Raw genomic sequence first — 22,505 nt, 5'->3', positions numbered from 1 at the left:
TGTAGTTGCATAGATACACTCTATTCATGTTGGGCATGTCATCTTCGAGAAGGGGCCTTAAACTAAGAATCAACATGTTAGCATTGCCAATCTGAGCTTGTTAGCATTCCAACGTTAGCATTTAGCTCTGAGCGCAGCTTCACAGAGTAGTTGCTTTCGCTGAAGACTCCTCGGCCTGTTATCGAATAGTAAAATGACATCTTATGTTTTTACCCTGACCTCAATGGAAAACCAAATGAGCTCAAGGAAAGATATGAAGGATAATTCATAGGGACTTAGGAAACATCAGCTCTTATCAAGGCTTCCACAAACTACTTCTAGCTCAGTCAGTTAGGAATCTCCCTTAGCAAAAGAAAAAGACTTGCAGCCTTAGTCTAGTTGTAACATCTGTTTTTTAGTAAGCTCTGGTTGAATATCACTCAGGAAATGAATCACTTCAAGCTTTACCACTTACTATCAACATGCAGTATGTATACTATAATGATTCAAAGAAAAATCATTTTTAGCGGATAAGAATTTGCCTGCATAAATTATTCCACTGCCTTCCCTTGGCTTGACGCCTACAGCTGTTACAGAAGTAGATGTGATGCTCCTGAACTGCAGCTGCCACCACAAACCAGCCTTCTCATCAATCATCCCGCACACAAGAGCCTGCAGAGACCATCACCATCCAAAGCACTCTTTTCAGGAGGATTACACACTCCTCTATTTTGATGCAGCCTTACTCCTTGCGTCTGTGTGGTGGTCTGAAATGCTCCACATGCAGGGTCACACCAAATCCCAATGGAGAGATAGCCTTTCAGCATCACATACTTTATCCCAAATTAAACCATTTGCATCTCGGCCACTTCCTGTTACTGGCATCACTCATGAATAGACAGGGATGGTATGTTGATGGACAGATTCACTTTAGTGCGTCCCTATCTACAGAAACGTTGTATAGTGTATAAGAGAACAATTGCTGCCATAAATTAAGATATATGCTGATTAATACAACTCAAAAACCGTGATAAGTAGTTTTGAATAACACACTGCTGTCTATATTGAAGACCAACAAAACTAATTAGAATGTATTTTGTTACCAGTTAACTAATAATCTGCCACCAGCTGCATGATTGGTGGCAGAGTGGTACTTGAGATAGGAAATTCGATACAATTTGTTCCGCATTTATACGGCTGTGGCACCCTGGTTATTGAGTGCTGTGACTGAAATCTCTGTGCGTGTGCTCTTGATTGTGTATTTGTACACATGTGTCTATGGGTTTCATCAGGTGAAGGATTTAGTTTTTCTCTCGTCTCTTCTTTCTCATCTTCCAGAGCGGCTGACAGATGAAGCTCTTCACTCTGGAGCTTCTCCTCCACCCGGCTCCATATTACCATAAAGAAATTGAAAAGAAATTTAAATGAAAATGACTGCCACCCGGTGACTCAGACCACATGACACCGGCAGACAAATAAAGGCAAAACTGAGGGTGCTCGAGGTGCAATATAGGCACTGATGCTTTTTTTCTTACTACTCTCCAAGCGAAGAACACAGACAGAGAGCTCGTGAGAAAAGGAGGGAACGAGACCATAAACAAGCAGAATGTAGTGGAGAGGAAAGGGATGACGTGTGAGATGTTTCTGTTGTTGACAGTTGGACTCCCATCAGTATGTTGCTACGGTTACAAGGCAATTATTGGATCAAAGATTTCTTGAAAATGAATTTAGATGAAAAATGAAATGTGTGCATGAAAAAGCTTTCGTCCACATCCATCCAATCAGACATGTGTGTATAATCCAGAGCCACAGGTACTCTGGAACAGCAGGTATTATGAAGTAATAAAAACATTGATTTCCTCACATGGTGCGGCTTGCTCCTTCTCTGTGGGCTCCTCCGCTTTGTGAGACTGGCCTTTGATCTTGTTGACCAGCATCAGCAGGCGACCTTTGATAGACGTATCTTGCTCGTATTCGTCTTCCTCCATAGGGATTCCTGCACAACACAAACAGACATGCTATGTACTGTACAAGCAAAGCCTATTACAGCAATATATCTACTCTTCCTCTGGGGTTAGCAGGAAGAGTAGAGATATGATGTGTCGCAGTATCTAATATTTTATGGCAATTTCAACTTGGTTTTCATTGCTGTCTATGTGAAGGGCGCCAAGGCAGGTTGGTGCCATTAGATTGTGTGTATGACGAGGGTTGGGCATTCCAATGATTTATCACAACATCAAGATGTCAGAGGAATGTGAGAGGCACTGGACTATAACTCTGCTGGGAGACAGTGAGAGATGCAGATTGGGGGAAAAAAGCATTTCTGAGAGCAAGTACTGGAACAATTCAGCTGATGTTGACATAATAGCAACTAAAGCAATATATGGAAAAGGTTCTATTTTACATTTGATTTTTGATGCTGCCAGTTCATGCTGCCTTTGTAAAATAATCTGTATTAAATTATACAATCAATCCAATCAATATAAGATAATTGTATCAGGTTCAATTCAATGATGCATGGTAAAAATAACCAATGAAGCTGCACATACAAGTGTTTGCAAGATCTGTATCTCACCACAGTGGAGCTGCAGCTGGTTGTGAAAATCATACAGTTCCTCCTGGATGTCTGTTGGGCACGGACAGTCCTCGCCCACATTGAAAGTCAGCAGCATGTTGATCTGAAGTATGGAAACATAAAGGCAGACCTTTACTACATTTGGTAATGGCAATCTGAACATGATGTGATTTCATTGTAAGATTCACAGAAGAAAAAGAAAGTGACCAATTCTCCCTCGGCACTCACATACCGAAGGACACTATGACAAGTCAAGTAGCTGTAGAGTGCTGAACACCATCTCCGGCTGTGACCCTAAAGGGCTACTGTGTGTGTGCGTGCGTGTGTGTGTGTCTGTGTGTGTGTGTGTGCGCGCTCACGCGGACTGGTGCAATGACACCACAGAGAAGAAGGATGAATTTGCCTTGAGCCGTTGTTCATAGCACACAAAGAGCTTCCATTCCAAAGAATTCTGGCTAAAAACTAAAAGGGGACTCTAAGGGTGGGGAGAGGAATTAGCCATGCATGTAGAACATTACAGAAGTTATGTAACAGCTCCCTCTGAATTATCCAGTTGTATGCATCATTTGAAGCAATGAGCCTGTGGGCTTTCTTTGTGGTCAGTTATTGTAGATTCATGTGTGCTTAACCGTTAGATTCATCAGGGTTAGTTATGCAGTTTCTTGCATTTGCCCTCTGTGGGTTAGTTGGACCTTTTAGGTCACATAAGAATCAATAAGATCATGTAGCGGACATGTGAGAGTTGTCAGAATCACATGAACAAAGGTGCAAATTTATGTGAAACTGTGTCCGTAAAGACGTCACAACAGCACTTTGAGTAGGTGGAAAGAGTGATTACGATACATTTCCCGGAGTGGCAGTCTTACTGAAATAAGCAGAACATTTCTCCGGTTGAAAATGTACATCTTGTTACACACAAGAGTGAATCATGTGGTTTTCAAGAGGGTACGCCATGTTGATGCTGTTGTACTTTTGACATGTCTTTCTCACATATTTTATAACTAGGGATGATGATTAGAGCTCTGGTTAGGAGTGTGCAGGCTGTGTTTGATTGACATCTTCCTCACTCTTCAGTCAGCTATGTTGCAGCTGCCAGATTTACAAATTACACTAAGATCATCTCATTAGTGCATGAGAGTCTAATCTGCACAGGCTCACCCTGAGCAGTGGTCTATTAAGCCAGGATACATAGAAACACCTGTGTGGGGCCTTCAAGTATGCAGATAAAATACATGTATTAATTAATTATGTTCAAAAAGTAAAACCATCTTCATTTTTTTATATTCAAGGGCAAAAGAAACACACATTATACATGGCATATTAGTGCTTTGTGTTACTAATATGGAGATGTCAATGTTTATTGCTTATTTCTTTCTATTTGATATGTCTGAATATAACAACATAATATAATCTCTCAATCATAATAATCATAATCGGATAGGATACAACTTTAAAATGTAAATGTCCCCTCGTCTTTTATGTGTTAAATGTACAGTGAAATACATTTAAAAATCTCTGCCTCCTTGGCATAAACATAAGGAAACCACTGGTTTAGATACTAGAAACTGATGAACACATTTAGATAGAAAACCTACAATGCGGTGACCTGAAACTGCTTGCAGAGCTAGTTTGAACATACTATTTAGTTTTGCAGATGTAACTAATAAGCAGCAACAATGGCCTCATCTCACCTGTTCTTGAGGGGGCGATCTAAACTCTTTGGTCTTCTTTGCGGTAACAGCAGCTGACATATTGAGGGCCAGCATCAGCTCGTTGTAGCGGAACTTCTGGTTGTACTGCAGCTTGGAGACAAAGCTGTCAGAGAATGACACGATTGCCTCGATGCGGTGCTTCAGCTCGCAGTCGCAAAAATAGTGAAGCAGCTCACACATCTGGGGTACAGACAAGGGGAGGAGACAGACAACACACACCGTTGCATCACTGTTTAGCACCTGGATGCAGCTATTAGGAGCAAGTCTGCTACATACAAGCAGCCTTATGGCGCCACATCATCCCACTTATTAAAGAGACATTTAAGAGATCATTTGTTCAATACGACTAATTGTATACTTGACTGATTTCTGAATGAGTCTATTACAGTGGCACATTTATGGAGCACAGCTGTAGATGAAGGTAATTGTAGATGAAGATGTTCATTGATTTTACATCTTTTGGTGATTTACCGGTTTATTTTAAAGGTTTACCAAATATATGATGATGCCAGATCTGTTGATGTGTGTGTTTGTTATCACCTGACGTTTGACAGGCTCAGGCAGCCTCTTCTCCAGCAATCCTTTCATTGGCTGTTTAGCCTCTTTGGCAGCCTCCTCTTCTCCAGCTTCCACTGCCTTCTCCTCCGTCCCTGTAAGTCCTTCTTTGTCTGTGGCCCCTGTGGCCCCCATGGCCCCCTCTTCACGTGTCTCTCTGAAAACATTTGGGTCAATGAGCAGTAAGATCTTATGAACGTCCTCGCTACCGAGTACACCCATAGTCAACAAGGTGCTGATGAGTTTCAAGATTGGAACAAACTGGTACTCCACTCCTCCTCCGACGGGATCTCTGATGTGGTGGCCGCCACCCTGAACGGCCTCTGTCAACATTAAAATGGATTTCTCCTTCAATGCATCCAGTGGGATTTGGGGACTATAGAGATGTTGGTCCCGTTTGGTGCTGATGAAACAGGGCGGGGCAAAATTGAGGCGGGGTTTGAGCGAGGTACTAAGCCCCACCCCTGGCGGGAGGTGCTTTTTGGAGGCATCGGAGAAGAGGCGAATGGAGCGAGTCTCGGCCGTGACGGGGATGATGAACTCGTCTTTCATCGTGAGTCGAGCCTCTTTCGCTGTCTCCAGGTGGGTGCTGATCAAGACATTGTAGAAGCCCTCACGTAACATGCCTGACAGGTACTGATTGTCGATGGTGTATAAGAGCTGTGATTGGTCCAGGTGGCTGCAGAGGGCGTGGGCCACACGAGTGTTTCCCAGAGCGCAGAGGGCACAGTAGAGCTTCAGGGTGTGGTAGTGGAACCTCCTCATGTCCTCCTGCTCAGACAGCTCCATGATGTCCACACACCTTCGAAAGGAGTGAGAGAGGATTATCAAAATACATGCTGATGTTCTGATTGAGTCTACTTAGAGGACAGACAGATGTTATGTACCACACAGGATAATATAATAAGGATGGTGTTGTCCTCTAGTAGAACTACAGAGCTGATTAATTTTACAGAGCTGATTGATTTTTTTTATAATACTTGAGAGATTCTGTGTGTGCAAATGTTTTATGAGGGGCAAAATAGGAAATAAACACACATTTTAGATACAATGTCCTTTGAGATCAACTAAAACGCACTGCATAGATTAATCACTTAAGCACACTAAGCCATGCACTGCACCTGTTCTCCTCAGGTATATGAACGGCCAACATCTGCAGGGGCTCCACACACTGGACCACCCAGCCGTGTCTCTCATTGACCCTGGCTGTTTCCACCTTGAGGAAGGTGTTGGGCATGCGGCTCCACAGCACGGCGCTGATGGTCTGGACATCTAGACGGGGTGGGCACTGAGGCACTGGGTTCTTGTGTTCACTCTTAAAGATGGCGGATGACAGAGGCATGGCATTCTGGAGAGATGATTAAAGGAATATTCCTATTGTTCAATGCCAAACAAGCAGTTAAACACAATCTGTTCTTATTTCTCATCCAAAGCATTGACGTAAGCACCCATCGTGTTTGTGATGCTCTCTGTATCTTTGGTGTAGCTATAAGCATGCTAATACATTCAAACCTCCATCTAGCTTGAAGCGGCATAATCCTGGATGGAGGCTGCATTTCTGAACTCAGTGTGAGGTAAAATAATGTACTGTCGGAAAAGTTAAAATGAAGATTTTGTACAATCTTATGATATTGTGGACATCATACAGTCAACCGTGAACAATTAGATGCTACCTTTATTTTAGCCAGCTCAAACTGGAAGAGGTTGGGGCTTGTGGGTTGCACAAACACTGCAGGAAAAAGCTTGGTGTTGGGTTCCACCTGGAGCAGAAACAAAGAGCAGCATGTTTATAATAATAGGTCCAAACAGGAAGTACACATCAAAAGCTTGAAAAGCAGCAAGAAAGCATGACTTGTAGAAAGCAGCTGATGATGCATCACGACATTGCTCACTACTGAGTATGTGTATGCACGATCATTCAAGAGTGTCGGCTGGCAGGGCGAGTCAGCGCTGAGTGAAGTCTCACAGAGTTTCAGTGAGGGAGAACATAAGAAGATTATACCCTTCTTTAAGATTTAGTTCTCAGAGTGTGTCTAAATGAACAAATTCTAAGTCTGAAATTGCACAAGACGCCAAAAAGGAACATATGGAAATACAGAAGATGAGTTAATCTCAAGGTCAACAGGATAAACTGCTAACTGTTAGAAAGAAAAGTGGAAAGAGAGTTAGACATGCAGTGATTGTGACTTACAGGTGGAAGGAAACATTAATGGCAGAAGGTACAAATGAATGAGTGAACAAGCGAAAAATCACAAGCAAATGTAAAAGATCTTAAAAAGTATAACATTCAGATTATTCCTTCATCATACACTGCATCTTCTTTAAAAACACACACACACACACATCATATGTATTCAGTACCTGGTAGGATGTGGCTATCTCCTTGCCATTGACAGTGAAGGTCACCAGGCCGGTGGCTAGGTCTATGAAACAGCCAATCTCAAGGTCCACGTTGCTGCGACTGGATGCGTGAGCCGCGTTGGTGACATCACCCCCCCACACGATGTAGCAGTTACTCCTCCGAACACTATTAGTGTGCAAATATCAGTCGACTGTTATACAATGACATACAGTACATTTTGATGGAAAAAAGGTTGCTGTTTAAAGTAACGCACTTTAAACTGTTTCCCTAAAGAAGGTCTCACCTCTCATGGACTCGTCCTCGCTCGTCACCCAGGGTTACAGTGACCGATCGGTTTTTGCTGAGGTTGAAATTGTTGCTAAAGTAATGGTAGTCGGGGGTAACCCATCCAACCCACACACCGGCAGGGTCCTGACCAGCGAAGACCCTTACAGAGTGGTAGTACTGTAATGACACATGCAAGAGTTAGACAATGTTGTAGCTGTTGCTACCAAATGGTCATAAATAAAAAGGTTATTCAATACCGTGGTGATGCTGCTGTAGTCCACTCTTCGACTTTCATCACTGTGCCTCACAGATCGCAATGGATACCTATTGGAAACCGCATTCAACAGGTGATTATCAAGGACAAACCAGTTGACAGATATAGTCTTCAGCTCTGATTGGCTGAGTATTGTTCAAGGACATTTTAAGATCAATCTAAATCATCTCTAACTGCATCACAATAACTTAAAAAATGTGCATACTAACTAACACTGAATTTAAATGGTCCGAGTGATAATATGCTTGTCAACAATCTAGTAGATGTGGATCACCAAATAAATATGGTAGCTATGATGCTTTGGAAGGAGTTGCATGCAATGTGGAGTCAATTCCTGCTTACCTGTGTTTGACTTTCAGGGTGTCATCCTCGTGGACTCCGTTCATGTCTACAACAGGACTGGATTTGAAGATGGAATGGAACTCTACCGGCATGCTGAGACGACAAAACACCATATCAGCGTTGCTGTTCTGGGATCCAAATGTCTTGTGGGTGACTTTAAGACACGGGGGGCTGTCAACGGTGCCGTCGATCCTGGTCACCTGCAAACAGGAAGAAAGTCTTTGCATTTATCCAGTGACCGATTTGGTGGTATATTACCACCAAATATCACACAGCTTGCGTTCTCACCGTGATGTGGTTATGGTCCTTTGGCACATTGACAAAAGTAGGCAGACGCTTGCTGAACCACATGGTGACCTCTCGGTTCATGTTGACAGCAAAAGGTTCGAATCCCTCCTGAAGGCCACACATGGTGTAGTATTTGAAGGTGCTGGCATCTTTCCCCAGATTCATGCGGCCCACCTGAGCCAGACCGAGGCTACACACTGGAATAAACCCTGAAGGATGGCCGGAGGAAATAAAAGGAGAAGATAATAAATAACCTCTAAAAACACACACAACAGACGGGGAGGGAAAATCAATCCAGCTTTTGTACAAAGGCAATTTACAAGTGTCACATTAAATAAGGGTGATTTTGTTACAGGGAGCCACTTATTTTTCAGTTATATCCCGAGCATGGTCATTCTAGTGTACTGCTCCTTGCTCTGAATGTGACGGCTTTATTAAAAGATGAGTGAGCAACAGCTCTTTCCAGGATCCCTTCATCAGCCTGACACTCCCTGACCTTTAGAATCTATAACTGGCCCGGTTACCGCACACATCATATTCACATGTAAACTTTCTCACCGTCCTCAGTTTCAAAGTCTGTGAAGCAGAGCTCAGAGCCTTTGGTGGTGATAAGGATCTCTCCGTTAAGGGTGAAGATCATGGACTTGTCCTCCATGTTGATCATACAGCCCACCACGTCCCCAGCATGCCAGCACCGGCCGAACAAACGGCTGCCCATGTTCAGACAGTGACCCTATATACAGTACATGTACAAGCATAACATTTAAACACCCAGGAGCAAGTTATGGCATTTATAGTACAAGAAATGTCCATTGGAAGTACTTCCTTTTCAAGTAAGTCTATTATTTTGTCAAGTAAGTCTATTATTTTGTCTGAAATAAGTTTTTTTTTAGTAAAGAACAATACACTTGAGTCAACAATATTAAAACCACGTAGAGTTAAAAAAAAAGATTGGACTGAATCCCTCCCTATGATCTTGATTATTGAGCGACTGTTTGAGGTTTGGTTGACAGCTTACCCTGTATCCATCAAAGACGAAGGCAAGCTCATCCGTGCCAAGCTCCACATCTGGCTTACACCCTGGTCTCGCCCAGCCCACTCTCATGTCTCCTCCAGTCACAGCCTCAAATTCAAAGTACCACTTCCCGCTCTTCACTGCGTACGTCCTCTCCACTCTGAAGAAGCGGATCTTGTCGATGCTGAGCCGCTCGACTACTTGTCCTACAGGGGAGGAAAAAATGGAACTCTTAATTGTTACAGTTTAACATTGGGTGAGGTTAAAGGCAATCATTTCCAACCCCTATTCTTTTTCAATGGCAACTGAAAGAGAGTGGGAGGCACAATCCTTTATCTGGGCTGGAAAGTTAAGTCACACACAATCTTCCCATTTCTCTGTAACACGCATTTTATCATGTACTGTATCATTTGAACGTCTGTGCATTTAGATTGGCATACATCCATGAGTCAGACTCACCGCCTTCCTGGTCCGAGGGCTCGATGTTGTATCCATAGCCAATCAGAGTGCGGATGGCCTCCCGCAGGCTGTCCCTGTTCGACTTCTTGGTGCGCTCATCCAGCAGAACGTAGGGAACTAGGCGAGGGTTACGCTTACTCTTCAGATCCTGCAGAGATGAGAGGCAGTCAAAGAAGAACATTTCCAACTATCCCTGGTTATCTCATTGAAAATACTTTAGGCCAGCTCAAACACACAGCTGTTAGGTTTGCTACAAATGTGTGGTCAATTCCTGTAATTGAGTAGTTACTTGTCCATTTATTGCCACTGTGTTCCTGCTGCTCATCACTTCCTTTATCTTTCCTGTGTCACTCATTTACCATAGCCGTTCTCCAACTGGGCCTTGAGGCGCAACCAGGGAAGTATCGTATTAATACTACTTAAGCAGATTTGTGGAGCTTAATTTGAAATATTGTGCTGGTTATACAGATCACAAGCTGTTTGTTTGGTCTGGCAGAGCAGCTTTCCCGGGTATCGCTGAAGGGCTTAATTGAATTTTACATTATCCCAACCCAGTCTCATGTTATCAACGACAACCCTAAACAATATGACCAAACATCTGCCCTCACGACAGATAAGGTATGGAGGTAAAATGGCCAGTTTACACGAACATCAAGTGTCTTCTAAGTTGTACATTAGCTGCTTACTTTGAATAAATAAGTGATTTCAGAACTATATCTATCCAGACCCTTACTTGCGTTCAGGGACCAGCGTTCATAGAGAAAGCCTCTTTTCCCACACGGTTAGCAAAATAGGACAAAATGAAAGCGCCTTCATTCACTTAATGTGAGCAGAATTGTTACACTTGATAATATTCTGCAAAATGCATCAAATTATTTCTCAATAGATGTTCAACATTAAGTGAAAAGCAGCCATCACCAAAAACAACCATCCAACAGTATGGCCACAGTATTTCATTGAAATATATTTAGTTTCCACCTGATGAAACATTCTGCATCACATCATGGGAGAAAAGAATGAGCGCACGTTGTATCAAATTGCATGGCAACGGTATCGAAATTACACTTAAAAACCTGATAAACAAAAGCTAGCAGTCGTGTACAGCATTCAGTTTTAGACCGATCAACGGATGAGAATAGATTGTGTGTATTCTGTACAATGCGTTAGGTTTCTTGTTTCTTTTTACTAGAGAACATCTTTCTGTGTATTAAATAATGACATATAGCTCGGAAATGTCAGACTAAACAAACTGTCTGACATATGCTCCGGTAAGGTAGCGACTGAATGGGAGGGGAATTAATGCACCATGAAGGAGAAACATAAAATGCAGTAACAAAGCTGGACACAGAAGGAGGAGGAGAAAGCTGCCTCTTTTCTTTAAAAAAATAAGAAAATAGAGGTGTGAATTGAATTGAATCTAAAAGTAAAATTAAAACCTTAATAGTCTGTGTCGGTCCCAGCATATTGTTCATGAATACATACAACATACAGTACCTGCTGAATGCCGTAAGTCCATCCCTGTTTGATGCGGTCCTTGGCCCACACATTATGTGCATTCTCTGCCAGTTTGTCCACTAGCAGCTCCTGACCTGGAGTCAGTTTTATATCAGACAGGTCCAGAGGAGACGGCTTGTAACCATTGGACATCATGTAGCTAAAAGGAAAAAAGATTATGAAAAAATTATGGAAGTAATAAAGGTCAAATCCACCAGCACTAATTCACGTAGTTAACATTTATAATTTCTGATATTGCTGGACATGAGGCCCAACATGTCAACTGATGGTTAAAATATAAATCCCCTTTCTCAAATAAAGTCTCTCTATAACTTTTGGTTTATTCTGAGCACATTTAAATACTAAATATGTGTTCTGATGGACTTTATACAGTTAATAAAAACATGCACACTTACTTCTTAGGGAGTTTTATCTTTTTGAGGGAGCTCTCAGCATTTGGATTGACCTGAACTACCCGACAGCCCAATGACAGCAGGGTCCTGAGGGGAACCGCAGCAGCAAGTGAGTGAGCGAATGCAGCTGCAGATTGTGTTGAATCAGCACCTTGACATTACTTCTGATTTCACAATGCATGCAGATCCAACAGCAGCGATTTAGGTGCTGGGAGTGTTCAAATGGGGCAGCGATGGGTTAAATTGTGCGTGTCCTAATCTGTCAGGAGAAAAAGGCTAAAGAATACCCGGAGGAATGCAGTGGGTGCGAAGTGCTTTTTAACAAAGTTTCTTCACACCATGTGTGAGGAAAAAGTGACAGTAAAAAATAAGTTTAATGTCCCTCAGAAACCCATCAGTGTCACCCAGATGTGCCCGTCTGTTGTAACAAGTCTCACTGGGACCTTTGTGAGCATATCTGACCAAAGGCACATGTGCACTGAGTATGGTCTTATACTTTATGTTTATAATTTTAGCAAGAAACTTAACCCCAAATTTTGTCAACGGTGTATGAATGTAAGTCGCTTTGGATAAAAGTGACAGCTAAATGTAATGTAATAAGCCACTGTTTAAAACAAACCAAAAAATGTCTTTGTTTGTAATGAACCTGTCTGTTTCTATCTTTGACTCAGTCCCACACTCTCTTTCTTCATCTCTTCAAAAACAAAACAACCGTTTGAGAAAATCAATCCATAATGCTCAACATACTTCAGTGTTTCTGTTGACATCTGCAGATTGTAGTTCTTTTCAGTTTCTGGCAGCTTGGAGAAATCCACCAGGCACGGATGCTGCCGCTTATTATCATCCCTTATCTATAAGAAAAAGAAGAAATCAAATTTCAACTTCCCTTTGTTGTCTGAAACTTTGGCCCACGGTCCATCTATTTGTATGTGAATTATGTGGGAAAGTTTACTACATATTTGCATATGAAATGCGCAGCCTTGTAAGTCAGTGTCATTGTGTACCAACAAGGATGGTTGAATGCGGTTTAAATACAGGGTGCTACTGGTTGCAGTGATAAGACTATCCTAGTGAGCATGTTATGAAAGAGGAACAAGGGAGCATGTTTTCTTGGGGGATACAGAAAGGTGTAAGACTAGAATACCAAGTGAGAGGTGTAATAACTCTCTGGAGGCTGCACCGTATGCCAAATAGTCCTTTTGGCAATGCTGCTCAGAGGAGGCGGCATGGCGATGGCGGATGTTTACCAAGAAAACATGCAGGGCTGCGTACAGCTATGTAGCTGTATGTGTGTGTGTATGTGTGTGTGTGTGTGAGTCTGTGTGGGTCCAATGAAAACCAGCCAGCTCTTTTGTGAATAGTACAAGAACTCTGTGGGAAAATCACTTCTGGCAGTTCTTTCTTTTACAGAATTACATTTGTGAAATAAACCATTTTTAAAAAGAGAACGTATTTTTTTGACACCAGGGCAAAATAACAAATAACGAGTCACTCTGTAGGACGTCTACTGTGAATGCTGCTATAATGAATCATAATGAATGACAACTCCAGAGCACATAATGAGCTGCAGGGTAACCACATCCAGAATGACTGTACACTTACTGTAATAATATGTGCAACAGAACACATCTCACTATCTGACCCCTTATGTAAGAAAAACATACATGTTCATGCTACACTAAAGATGCTGTTGAGGTGCCGCACTAGATGATGGCCACACTAAAATCTGGCGGATTAATAATAAAGGGAGTATTCTGATATATGTTTGTATTATCAACATAAGAGCTGTGTTCCATATTGTTGTTTGTGTTGTCATTTGTTCCTTGCAGGGCAAAACAGGTCACTTTGGCGTTATCCTTCAGCTAATGTACAATAAACCAAGAGTCATCAATCAAAACCAACAAATGTTTTTGACTGTATAGACTGCAGGTATTATAATTATAATAGCCTAAATAATTATAGAATTTGGTGTAATAATGCAGAATATAATAGCCATTGTTTTTCAACTGATCGCATTAAAAGCTTACAGTGGATGTTCTACTTCTGTGTGTACTTATGATCAAACTTTGAAGGAATAATTAGATATTTTGGGAAATTCCCTTTCTAGTCAAGAGAACCAGGAGAGTGTTAGTTTACCATAAAAAGACAATAAAAACAGGGGAAACAGCTCATCTGACTCCATCCAAAAGAAAGCACCTCTTCAAAAAAAGGTCTCTGAAGATCACTAATTTAAATATATCTTTTGTTTATTCTGTTCTCAAAGTCTAGAGTCTTATTGAACTTTGAACAGAGCCAATCTGTTTCCCGTTGCTTCAAGTCTCATGGTAAGATAATAGTATTGATCTGCTCATACAAGTCAGCAAGAAAACAAACAATCCTTTTTCCCAAAATGTCAAACTATAGATGCATCATAAAACCCCTGGGATCACATTTGGATGACAGATTATGTCTTTAAAGAATCAGTTAAACTTCTTTTAAAAGAGGAAGTACTAACAGCAGACTATTAAAATACAGACCTTCCTCTCTGTGCATTGCTTCACAGAAATTGCCAAAACACCCTGTTCTGCCCTTTGGTGAAACAAGACTTTATTATTTATGACTTCTACTAAAACACGGACACAATGAAGCATCTAAATGAATAGTATGAAAGGCATCGGATATGGAAAATTAGAGTTTTCTTTCCACTTACCCTCTTTTTGGTGTGAACAGCAAATTATAAAAGAGAAAGCAAGATGACGTACAGGCTTTTGATGATTCAGTTCTAATACTACCAACATCTTATGCTTTTCAAGCAGCTCCGTATCTCAAATTTCTATAGAACATGTGCAATTGTAATGTTTATTTGTCCCCAAACATGGCAAAAAATATGGGTTATGCTTTTTATCTTTAGATCCAGAGTGATGATTTTGTTGTAAGAGTGTTATATGAGTAAAAGAGTCTGCACATTTCTCACCTTGCCATACATCCAGCCCAGCTCGATTTTATTCATCCCCCACAGTTCATGGATGTTCTCTGCTAGCTTGTCTCGAACCTTCTCTAAATGAGGCAGCATCACGATCTGAGGAAACAGGCAAAGTACTAATCGGAATGAACAAGTTAAAACCGAGAGAAGGTTATCAACGTGTTGGTCTGTCTGTCTCCTGTTGGTTTACCTGGCTCGTTTCAACAGGTGTGGGGATGAAGGAGGCCTGCGACATGAACTGTGTGGTGCCCAGCAGATCTCGGACTGCATTCACATCCCTCTTGTACTCTTTCACCGGCTCCACCTTCATCTTCTCTTTTGGTAGCAGAGCTTCATAACACGGAGCATAACTTGACGGAGGCAGGAACTTAAAGTCGCCATGTCGGCCACCCAACAGGAAACGCACCCTAACGTGATCAAATGTTATCAAATCTATTATTCTGCACAATTTACATATGTTGACTAATAAGGGGAAAAAAATTTTGGAAATATAAATTATACATCTAATCAAAAGTGATAATTAGACAGCTATTAATGAAAGAAGCAGTCAGGGAAAAGAAAACCTACCATGTAGCTAAATATAACAGTTTTTCTCCTCTATATCCGTTTCAATCAGTTCCAGCCTCTGCTCTAAAAGGGACAAGTTTAGCTCCGAGACGCAGGCCATCACTGTGAAGAGGTTCTCCCGAGGATGCCCAAAATAGCTACTGAAGTCGTAGTGGTGACGCAACCAAGCCCACTGTGACTGCAGCCCTCAATTATTGTAAATCTGAGGAGATGTTCAACACCCGTTCAGTGGGTCAGTTTCAAGTATGAGGAGGCTTCACAACCCACATAAAAGTGGTTGTAAGGTGACACTTTCCTTTTGAAAGGCTGTAAATCAACTGTAATTGAAAAGTCTCAACTGTTGGATGGATAGGCATTACATTTGGGACAGACCATCATGTCCCCTATGGAGGAACAGTCAGGGAATCAAAGATTATTGTGATTCCTCCAGTGCCCTCATCAATCAAAACTTTATATTGTCCAACTGTTTGGTTTATAACCAAATACCTGCAAAACTAATAACATTCCCATCAACCTCGACTGTACTTTGTGTTAGTGCTAATTTGCGAATGTTAGCATGCTAACTTGCTAAACTGGGATGGTGAACAATGACACATTATATCTGCTAGCTGGCATGTTAGCATTGTCATGTTAGCATGATGTGCCTGTATACAGCACAGAGCTGCTAGCATGAACACAAAACTGTTGAGAGTCAAGACAGGCACAGAAAATGTATTAACTCAGGACATTCCAGCATATTTGAAAGGCAATGGCATGTTGCGTTTAAAACTTTGAGGAAGATTGTCGAGTCCACCCTGTTACTTTCCTGAATCACATTTATTTTGTACTGCTCACAAGAAGCCTTGAGGTTTGAGAATCCATTTTCATCATGCAATAAAGATTTCAAATCGCTTACATGACCAGATGAAATCAGACCAGTCTCTGGGCTTCAAAGACTGAAAACTGTTAATGCAAAATGCAGCTTTGCTCTACAAAGTCAAAGGTCAATCATGGAATCACTTTAAAATTCCATTTTAAAGTCAATCAGACTTGGTCACCATGGCAACAGAGCAGAATATGAAGTACCTATACACACAGACACACACATTTATTTATTTATATATATACTGTATGTGTGTGTTCTGTGTGTATACTGTATGTACTTAATATTCTGATCGGTTGCCATGGTGACCAAGTCTGATTGACAACACTTTAAAATGTATATATACAGTATATACACACACACACACACATACACATATATATACAGTATATACATGTATATGTTGTATGTTTGTGTGTGTATTTCTTGGGCTTGTCTGTCTCATCTGCCTGTGCTTCTCTGTGTCGCCCATTCATCATCGAGAGCCTTCAGGGAGGCTGTTTATCTCAGACAAGACACAGGAAAAACAAATACACACTCACTTGACTCCAGCAGAGAAGCTGACGACAGGGAAGAAGAGCCCGTCTGTGTTGAAATTTTCAAACATGCCCTGAACGGGCTGTCCGTTGATCCTAAAAGAGATGCTAGGAGCTCCCAGGTCCAGACAACAGCTCACTACATCCTCAGAGGTCAATATGTGCTGGTTTATGGACGCGACAGCCCGCGGGATACGACCTGTTCCACACACACACACAGACACATACACGCACACACACACACACACACACACATATGTGAAAATATGAAAGATGACCAAGTGAGTGATGCTGGCACAGATCCCGTCTCTTTCACAAACACACAGAATTGAACATGCAAACTTGTACACAAAGTAACACACACTCTGGGCAAGGAGATCATGTCTGCAGGAAACTGATCATGTCTAGACACAACCTGGCTGTAGCCCAGGGTAACCACTTATCTTTAATACAATAGCTCATCAGGATATGAGCTGAGTTACACACAAACGCAGAATCTTATTCCTCCCACTGACCTGACCAGAGGTGGAGTCCATCAAAACCATACGAGTAGAGGTCGTCTCCCACCCCATTGCCTCCCCATCCCTCTCCTCCTCCAGGGTAGGGAGCGTAGCCTTTAGCGTTGGCCCAGCCCACCCTCAGGTGGGAGGGCTCGCTGGTCACAAAATGGTCCACTTGGTCAATCATCAGCTCGTAATACCACTTCTTATACTGAGCCGAGCCATCGCTCACCCCCAGGAAGATGTTCGGTCTCATGCTGGCAATGACATTAAACATGAAATAATTAGTTATCCCTCAGAGGCAGTGACATATTCTCAGATATGCTCATAATTTGCGGTATCTTATTCTTTTCTGAAAACTAATGAAAAGGTCTGCCCATAGGACAAGATAATACAATTTGCCTCAAATGTATTTGGTTCAGGAAGTTCTTTAAAAGTGTTCACTTCACAAGTTTCAAGAACATTATCCAAAGGGATTTGTTAGATTAAATCTCAGTTCAAATGATCTCACCCTGCACAATGCTTCTGTTCATTGTACAACGACAACACGTCAAAGGAGATCGTAGGATATTTAAAGGCAAACTCTGGGCGCCTCGGTGCCCAAACCATCACGTCATGGTTTAGCATATATGGTGCACAGAAAAGATCATGTTTTTAAGTCTCCATGGTGTAAACTCAATAACACGGTCCAGAGACTTAAAGGCTGAATGTACACACATACACAATAAGATGGTCGGGGCTCTGGAAGCGGATACACCAGCTGTTAGTGTAATCAAACTTAACCAACTGAACCAACTAACTACACTAACGTTGGCTTGCTATTAAAGAGTAGAAGAGTAGAACAAGAAATATGAATAATCTGACCTAAAACTTTGTTTAATAATTATTTAAACTGTGACAATGTCATAAAAATAACACGTTGTGATCTAAAGTACAAAACATTATGCCAACAAATTTCTAAATAAATGTAGCTAGTTTAGTTAATTGGATATTCATCGACTCTGAAATGCTTTTTCATGCTTGCATATTCAAATAAAACAAGGTTGTGCCCACATTTTAAAAAGATATATTAGGAACAGGAATATATATTACAGGACAATTAACCAAAAACTAAATTATTTTGACATTGACAGTGACTTCCTGTTTATATATCGCTTATTGTTTTAATTGGATGTCTTAATTGACTAAGATGTTCTTTAGGTTTTAATGATTTAATAATTTTTTACATATTTTGTACACCAAGTACACCAATCACAGACGACTTTAGTTCCTTGTTTCAAATCATTGGATTTAAATGACTTTTTAACAGATAAGCATGATGTTGAAAGGAGACATGGTGAGTTGACGGCTTTCTAACCTCTGGACATCATTGACCAGCTGGGTTTGCAGCAGCAGATCTCTCTTGGGCAGCAAGTGATCACATATTAGGTTCTGATTGGTCCGCACAGCTACACCATTACACACACACAGCGAGCAGAGCACATCCAGAATCTAAAAAAGAAAGGAAAATAAGTACTAAGACCGAGAGGAACAGCAGAACCAGGTCCCCGATAACTGTCCCTATTAAACCCTGGATATGAATCTTTCTAGAAATGACTTATTATTTTTGTCACTTATCACTGTCCAGGTTGCTGCTCTAGGGAAAGACTCTTTGCGTGCAACCGCTGCATAATTTGGGGGCAAAAACATGTCCAATAATATCCCTTTGATGTTAGGTCAACAAAGCCGTAGAATTAAATGGGCCGTGAAGTTAAGCCAAGGGCGTCAGGCCAGAGCACCTTTATCATTGGCCCCTTTCTCCTGATTCCAGAGCTAAATTATACACTTTGGTTGATTTACGACCCAAGCCAGCTGACGGCCTGCTCCTGATCTCGTTTCATTGTTAAACTGATTGAATCATGACGGGGACACACTCCAACCAAACCTCCTTGAGCCTTCTGTCAACGATGGAAACTTGAATACTGGTATAACAAAAGCCCAATGGATATATAGCTAAAGACAAGAAGAGGTGACAAAGAGGCACAATGGGAACTGTTATGGAAATTAATGTGCATCCAGTGAAGCATGTTGGTGTGCCTAATGAAGAGAAAACTGGAGATATGCTGGATGCGCAATAATTAGGCATTTTAAGTTGTTGTTGTGTGCTTTCTTGCTTGACGAAAGGAGTTACTGAACATATTTCAGTGTATCTTACAGAAAAAGGTTAGACATTTTGGAAAATGCACATATTTGCTTTCTGGCCGAGATATAGATGAGAAGATCAATAAAACTCTCACATTTTTAGCAAAAATTCAGCTGATGCCAGCATCCAGTTAGCTTAGCATTCTTAGCTTCACAGAAACAGGGGGAACCGCAGGCCAGCAGCACTTCTTAAACTCACTCATTAACACAATATACCTCATTTGTTTAATCTGTACAAAAAATAATGTGTATAAACAACAATTTAATGGGGGGGTGTATGTCGGACTATATTATATCTTGGTCAGTAGCAGTTGCCAAGCAACCAGCGGAGCCTCCAGGAAATTACTGGTCTTGCAAGCTCTTGGGGCTAAAATAGCTGTTTTCTTATCTTTCCAGTTGTTATGCTCAGCTAATTGGCTGTGAGCTGTGAACTATTATATATATATATATATATATATATATATATATATATACATGTCATTGTTATATTACCATATTACAATTTACAATTTTTGTTTCTTTTCACCAAGACCTTTATTTTCCACTTGAGTTTATTCAACATTCTTCTTGTACCTCAAACCACATTATCCACAATAATGGAGCCCAGATGTGTCATTGTCTTATATCACAGCAGAGACGGTACCTCAGATGAACACTTGACCGAAGAAGCTTTATTAGCTGCTCACCTTGTGGTTGCGTCCGTGCTTGTAAAGTAATGATATGATGGACTTGATGTGTCCTCGCTGGATGATGTTGAGGGCCTCGGGGCTCTCAATTAGAATGCAGTGCAGAACCTCCAGAATTCCTGCACAGCCACAAATTCATCAATTAGTTAACACTAGCAGAAAAGGGAGACACACCAAAGGGCACTCGTCAGAGAGATTAACAGGAAACACTGTTCACACAGTGCCGCTTGTCACTGTATAATTTTTAAGCAAGCAGTGTCATTGTTTAACAATTTGTAAGACTGATGTCCACGTCGAGTTGTGCTGCATTGCCATAGCTTTGCGATGTCTCTCTGACAGAGACAATGCTGTTTCACTGAAGGCTCAGTATGGGTGAGGAAGACAACGAGCATACCTGAAGAAGACTCCAGTCTCTCCAGTTTGCTCACCAGCCAGTCCAAGTTGTTGGAGAACTGGGTGCAGTTGTTTCTGTTCCCTCTAATTAACGCAGCTGTAGGGTACAAGGAAAGTGTGCATGAGTCAAATGTTATTGGACAGAAAACTGTGTTTTTGTTGAAAGGAATTTGATGGATGATACCAAGAGGTGGACGCCTTAAATGCATGTTGAAAGCCTAGCAAGGTTCTACATTGACACCTTTATACAAATTAATCTGGAAGATGCCTACATTAGAGGGTGGGAATGACACAGGAGAGAAAAGAAATAAACACAAGCTGACAAGCACACCCACATTATGTCCTATCAAAAGACAGGGTCAACCAACAGATAGAGAAGAAAGGAGGGAGGCATCCCAAATCCACTTAGCGCTGTGCCGGAGCAGGTGTGTGAAGGTGGGAGAGAGAGACGTGGCTGGAACACTAATATAAGCCAGGAGGGGAAATCAGTGTACATGGGAGTGTGAAGAACACTCTTAGAGGGCAGAGGGGCTTCAGTGTGGCGGGATAAACAATCTCTTCATAGGAATGTGACATATGCAAACAATGACAGGAAGGAAAAACATGCCTGCTCGCAAATGCATCTTTCATGCCACAACTGGTGAAAGAACTACTGCAACCAAACGTTGTGCTCATCAGATACAGAAGGATTTTCAGACAGAGGGGAAGAGCTCAAAATATGTACATATTTCCCCTGCCAGATCATTTTAGTGAGATATGTCTCTATCTGACACAGCATATGCTCGCAGTGCAGGAGGTTAAAGGGATTTTTTGTAAAGGCACGGCTGATGACGGCTTTGTGCTAGAGAAGCACAAAGAGCACAGCAAGAGCAGGTAAACAAAACAGAGAGAGTGACGCAAATTAACTTTTAATGGCTAAAAAAAAACATTTGGCTGATAGGGGTGTGTGTGGGGGGGCGGAGGCAGACGGGGGCAGACGGGGGGGGTGTTATAATGACTGATTTGTGCTGATGCTCTGGAAGCACATCACATAAACTGGAAATCTCTTTTGTACGCAGTGGGCCACGAGCCACCAAAATCCACAGAAATCAGAGTATACAGTATGTGTGAGTGTTGGAGATGAGTGCAAGTGCATGTGTGTTGCGTGTCTGTGTGTAAATATTCAGCTGAATTATAGCAACCTCAGAATTCAATCTTGCACTGTGACTGGTTAAATGCCAGATCAGCACACTTCTTTATCACCATTGCAGCTACTTTATCTTCAAACGACGACTCTCGCCCATGTGATTGATTACAGTAGGGGAATGGTTTAAGTGTGTGTGTTTGTACGTGTGTGTGTGTGTGTGTGTGTGTGTGTGTGTGTGTGTGTGTAGACAGGCTTCTTACCCAGCAGCTCATACAGCAGGTTGAGAATGTCTTTCCAAGCTGCTCCGGCCTCTGACCCCGCACACTCCCCGAAGTGGGCGGCACTATTGTAGAGGTTGAGGCGATCGATACAGTTGGACACCAGAGTCAGCATGCCCTAAGAAATGCACAGTGATCCAACATATGAATATTACATTAGCATCAGGAAAATAATGAAATACACACATTTTACAAACATTTCCATTAAAATACAAATGGTAGCACTTTTTGTAGTGTTCAATTAGTTGGCTGTCCTGAATGCAGCTCTGTGGCTCCCTCTCTGTCATGGTGATTTATACCACAGAGAACTATCTATAGTGATCAGATATGCCAAAAGTGCGCTGTAAAAAGACAAAATGGCAATTGCAGATGATTTATAACGCCAAGAAAAATCACGAGTCAGCGGTCTACTGTGACAAATTGACCTTCTAAATGTAATATATTAGGACAGAGAAAGAGATGTGCCGTTTTGTTTTATTATAGAAAGACAGGTAAATAAGATGAATTGCTGAAATATGCATAATTTGCCAATAATGAAACCACCATAAATGCACGTATATTTTGTGTTAACTCATTCACTTTCATGTGTGCTGGCTTGAGGATATGATGACACAGTGTTATAGCCTGTGAAGGTGAAGGGGAGTTTGGATAGTTGACATCATAGGCACCCTCAGTAAGG

At 41.6% G+C, this 22,505-nt stretch overlaps 1 protein-coding gene across 1 annotated transcript in view; it reads right to left on the bottom strand.

Annotated features, from left to right (window-relative positions):
- Positions 1-22,505, bottom strand: part of LOC117751452 (ryanodine receptor 3-like) — a 95,578-nt gene that overhangs the window by 38,934 nt on the left and 34,139 nt on the right. Inside the window, 24 exon segments of the mRNA XM_034563314.1 lie at positions 1,844-1,975; positions 2,555-2,657; positions 4,246-4,446; positions 4,807-5,623; positions 5,943-6,169; positions 6,495-6,581; positions 7,183-7,348; positions 7,467-7,664; positions 8,067-8,266; positions 8,355-8,563; positions 8,913-9,087; positions 9,373-9,598; positions 9,825-9,976; positions 11,323-11,482; positions 11,739-11,822; positions 12,483-12,586; positions 14,689-14,793; positions 14,888-15,104; positions 16,669-16,861; positions 17,178-17,419; positions 18,520-18,653; positions 20,030-20,148; positions 20,424-20,519; positions 21,809-21,944. Coding sequence (XP_034419205.1) covers positions 1,844-1,975; positions 2,555-2,657; positions 4,246-4,446; positions 4,807-5,623; positions 5,943-6,169; positions 6,495-6,581; positions 7,183-7,348; positions 7,467-7,664; positions 8,067-8,266; positions 8,355-8,563; positions 8,913-9,087; positions 9,373-9,598; positions 9,825-9,976; positions 11,323-11,482; positions 11,739-11,822; positions 12,483-12,586; positions 14,689-14,793; positions 14,888-15,104; positions 16,669-16,861; positions 17,178-17,419; positions 18,520-18,653; positions 20,030-20,148; positions 20,424-20,519; positions 21,809-21,944 — 4,483 coding nt within the window.

Source organism: Cyclopterus lumpus, chromosome 22 (assembly GCF_009769545.1).
Source record: "Cyclopterus lumpus isolate fCycLum1 chromosome 22, fCycLum1.pri, whole genome shotgun sequence".
NCBI lineage: Eukaryota > Metazoa > Chordata > Actinopteri > Perciformes > Cyclopteridae > Cyclopterus > Cyclopterus lumpus.
The sequence above is the reverse complement of the archived record's forward strand: the minus strand, read 5'-3'. Positions and strand labels throughout refer to the sequence as shown.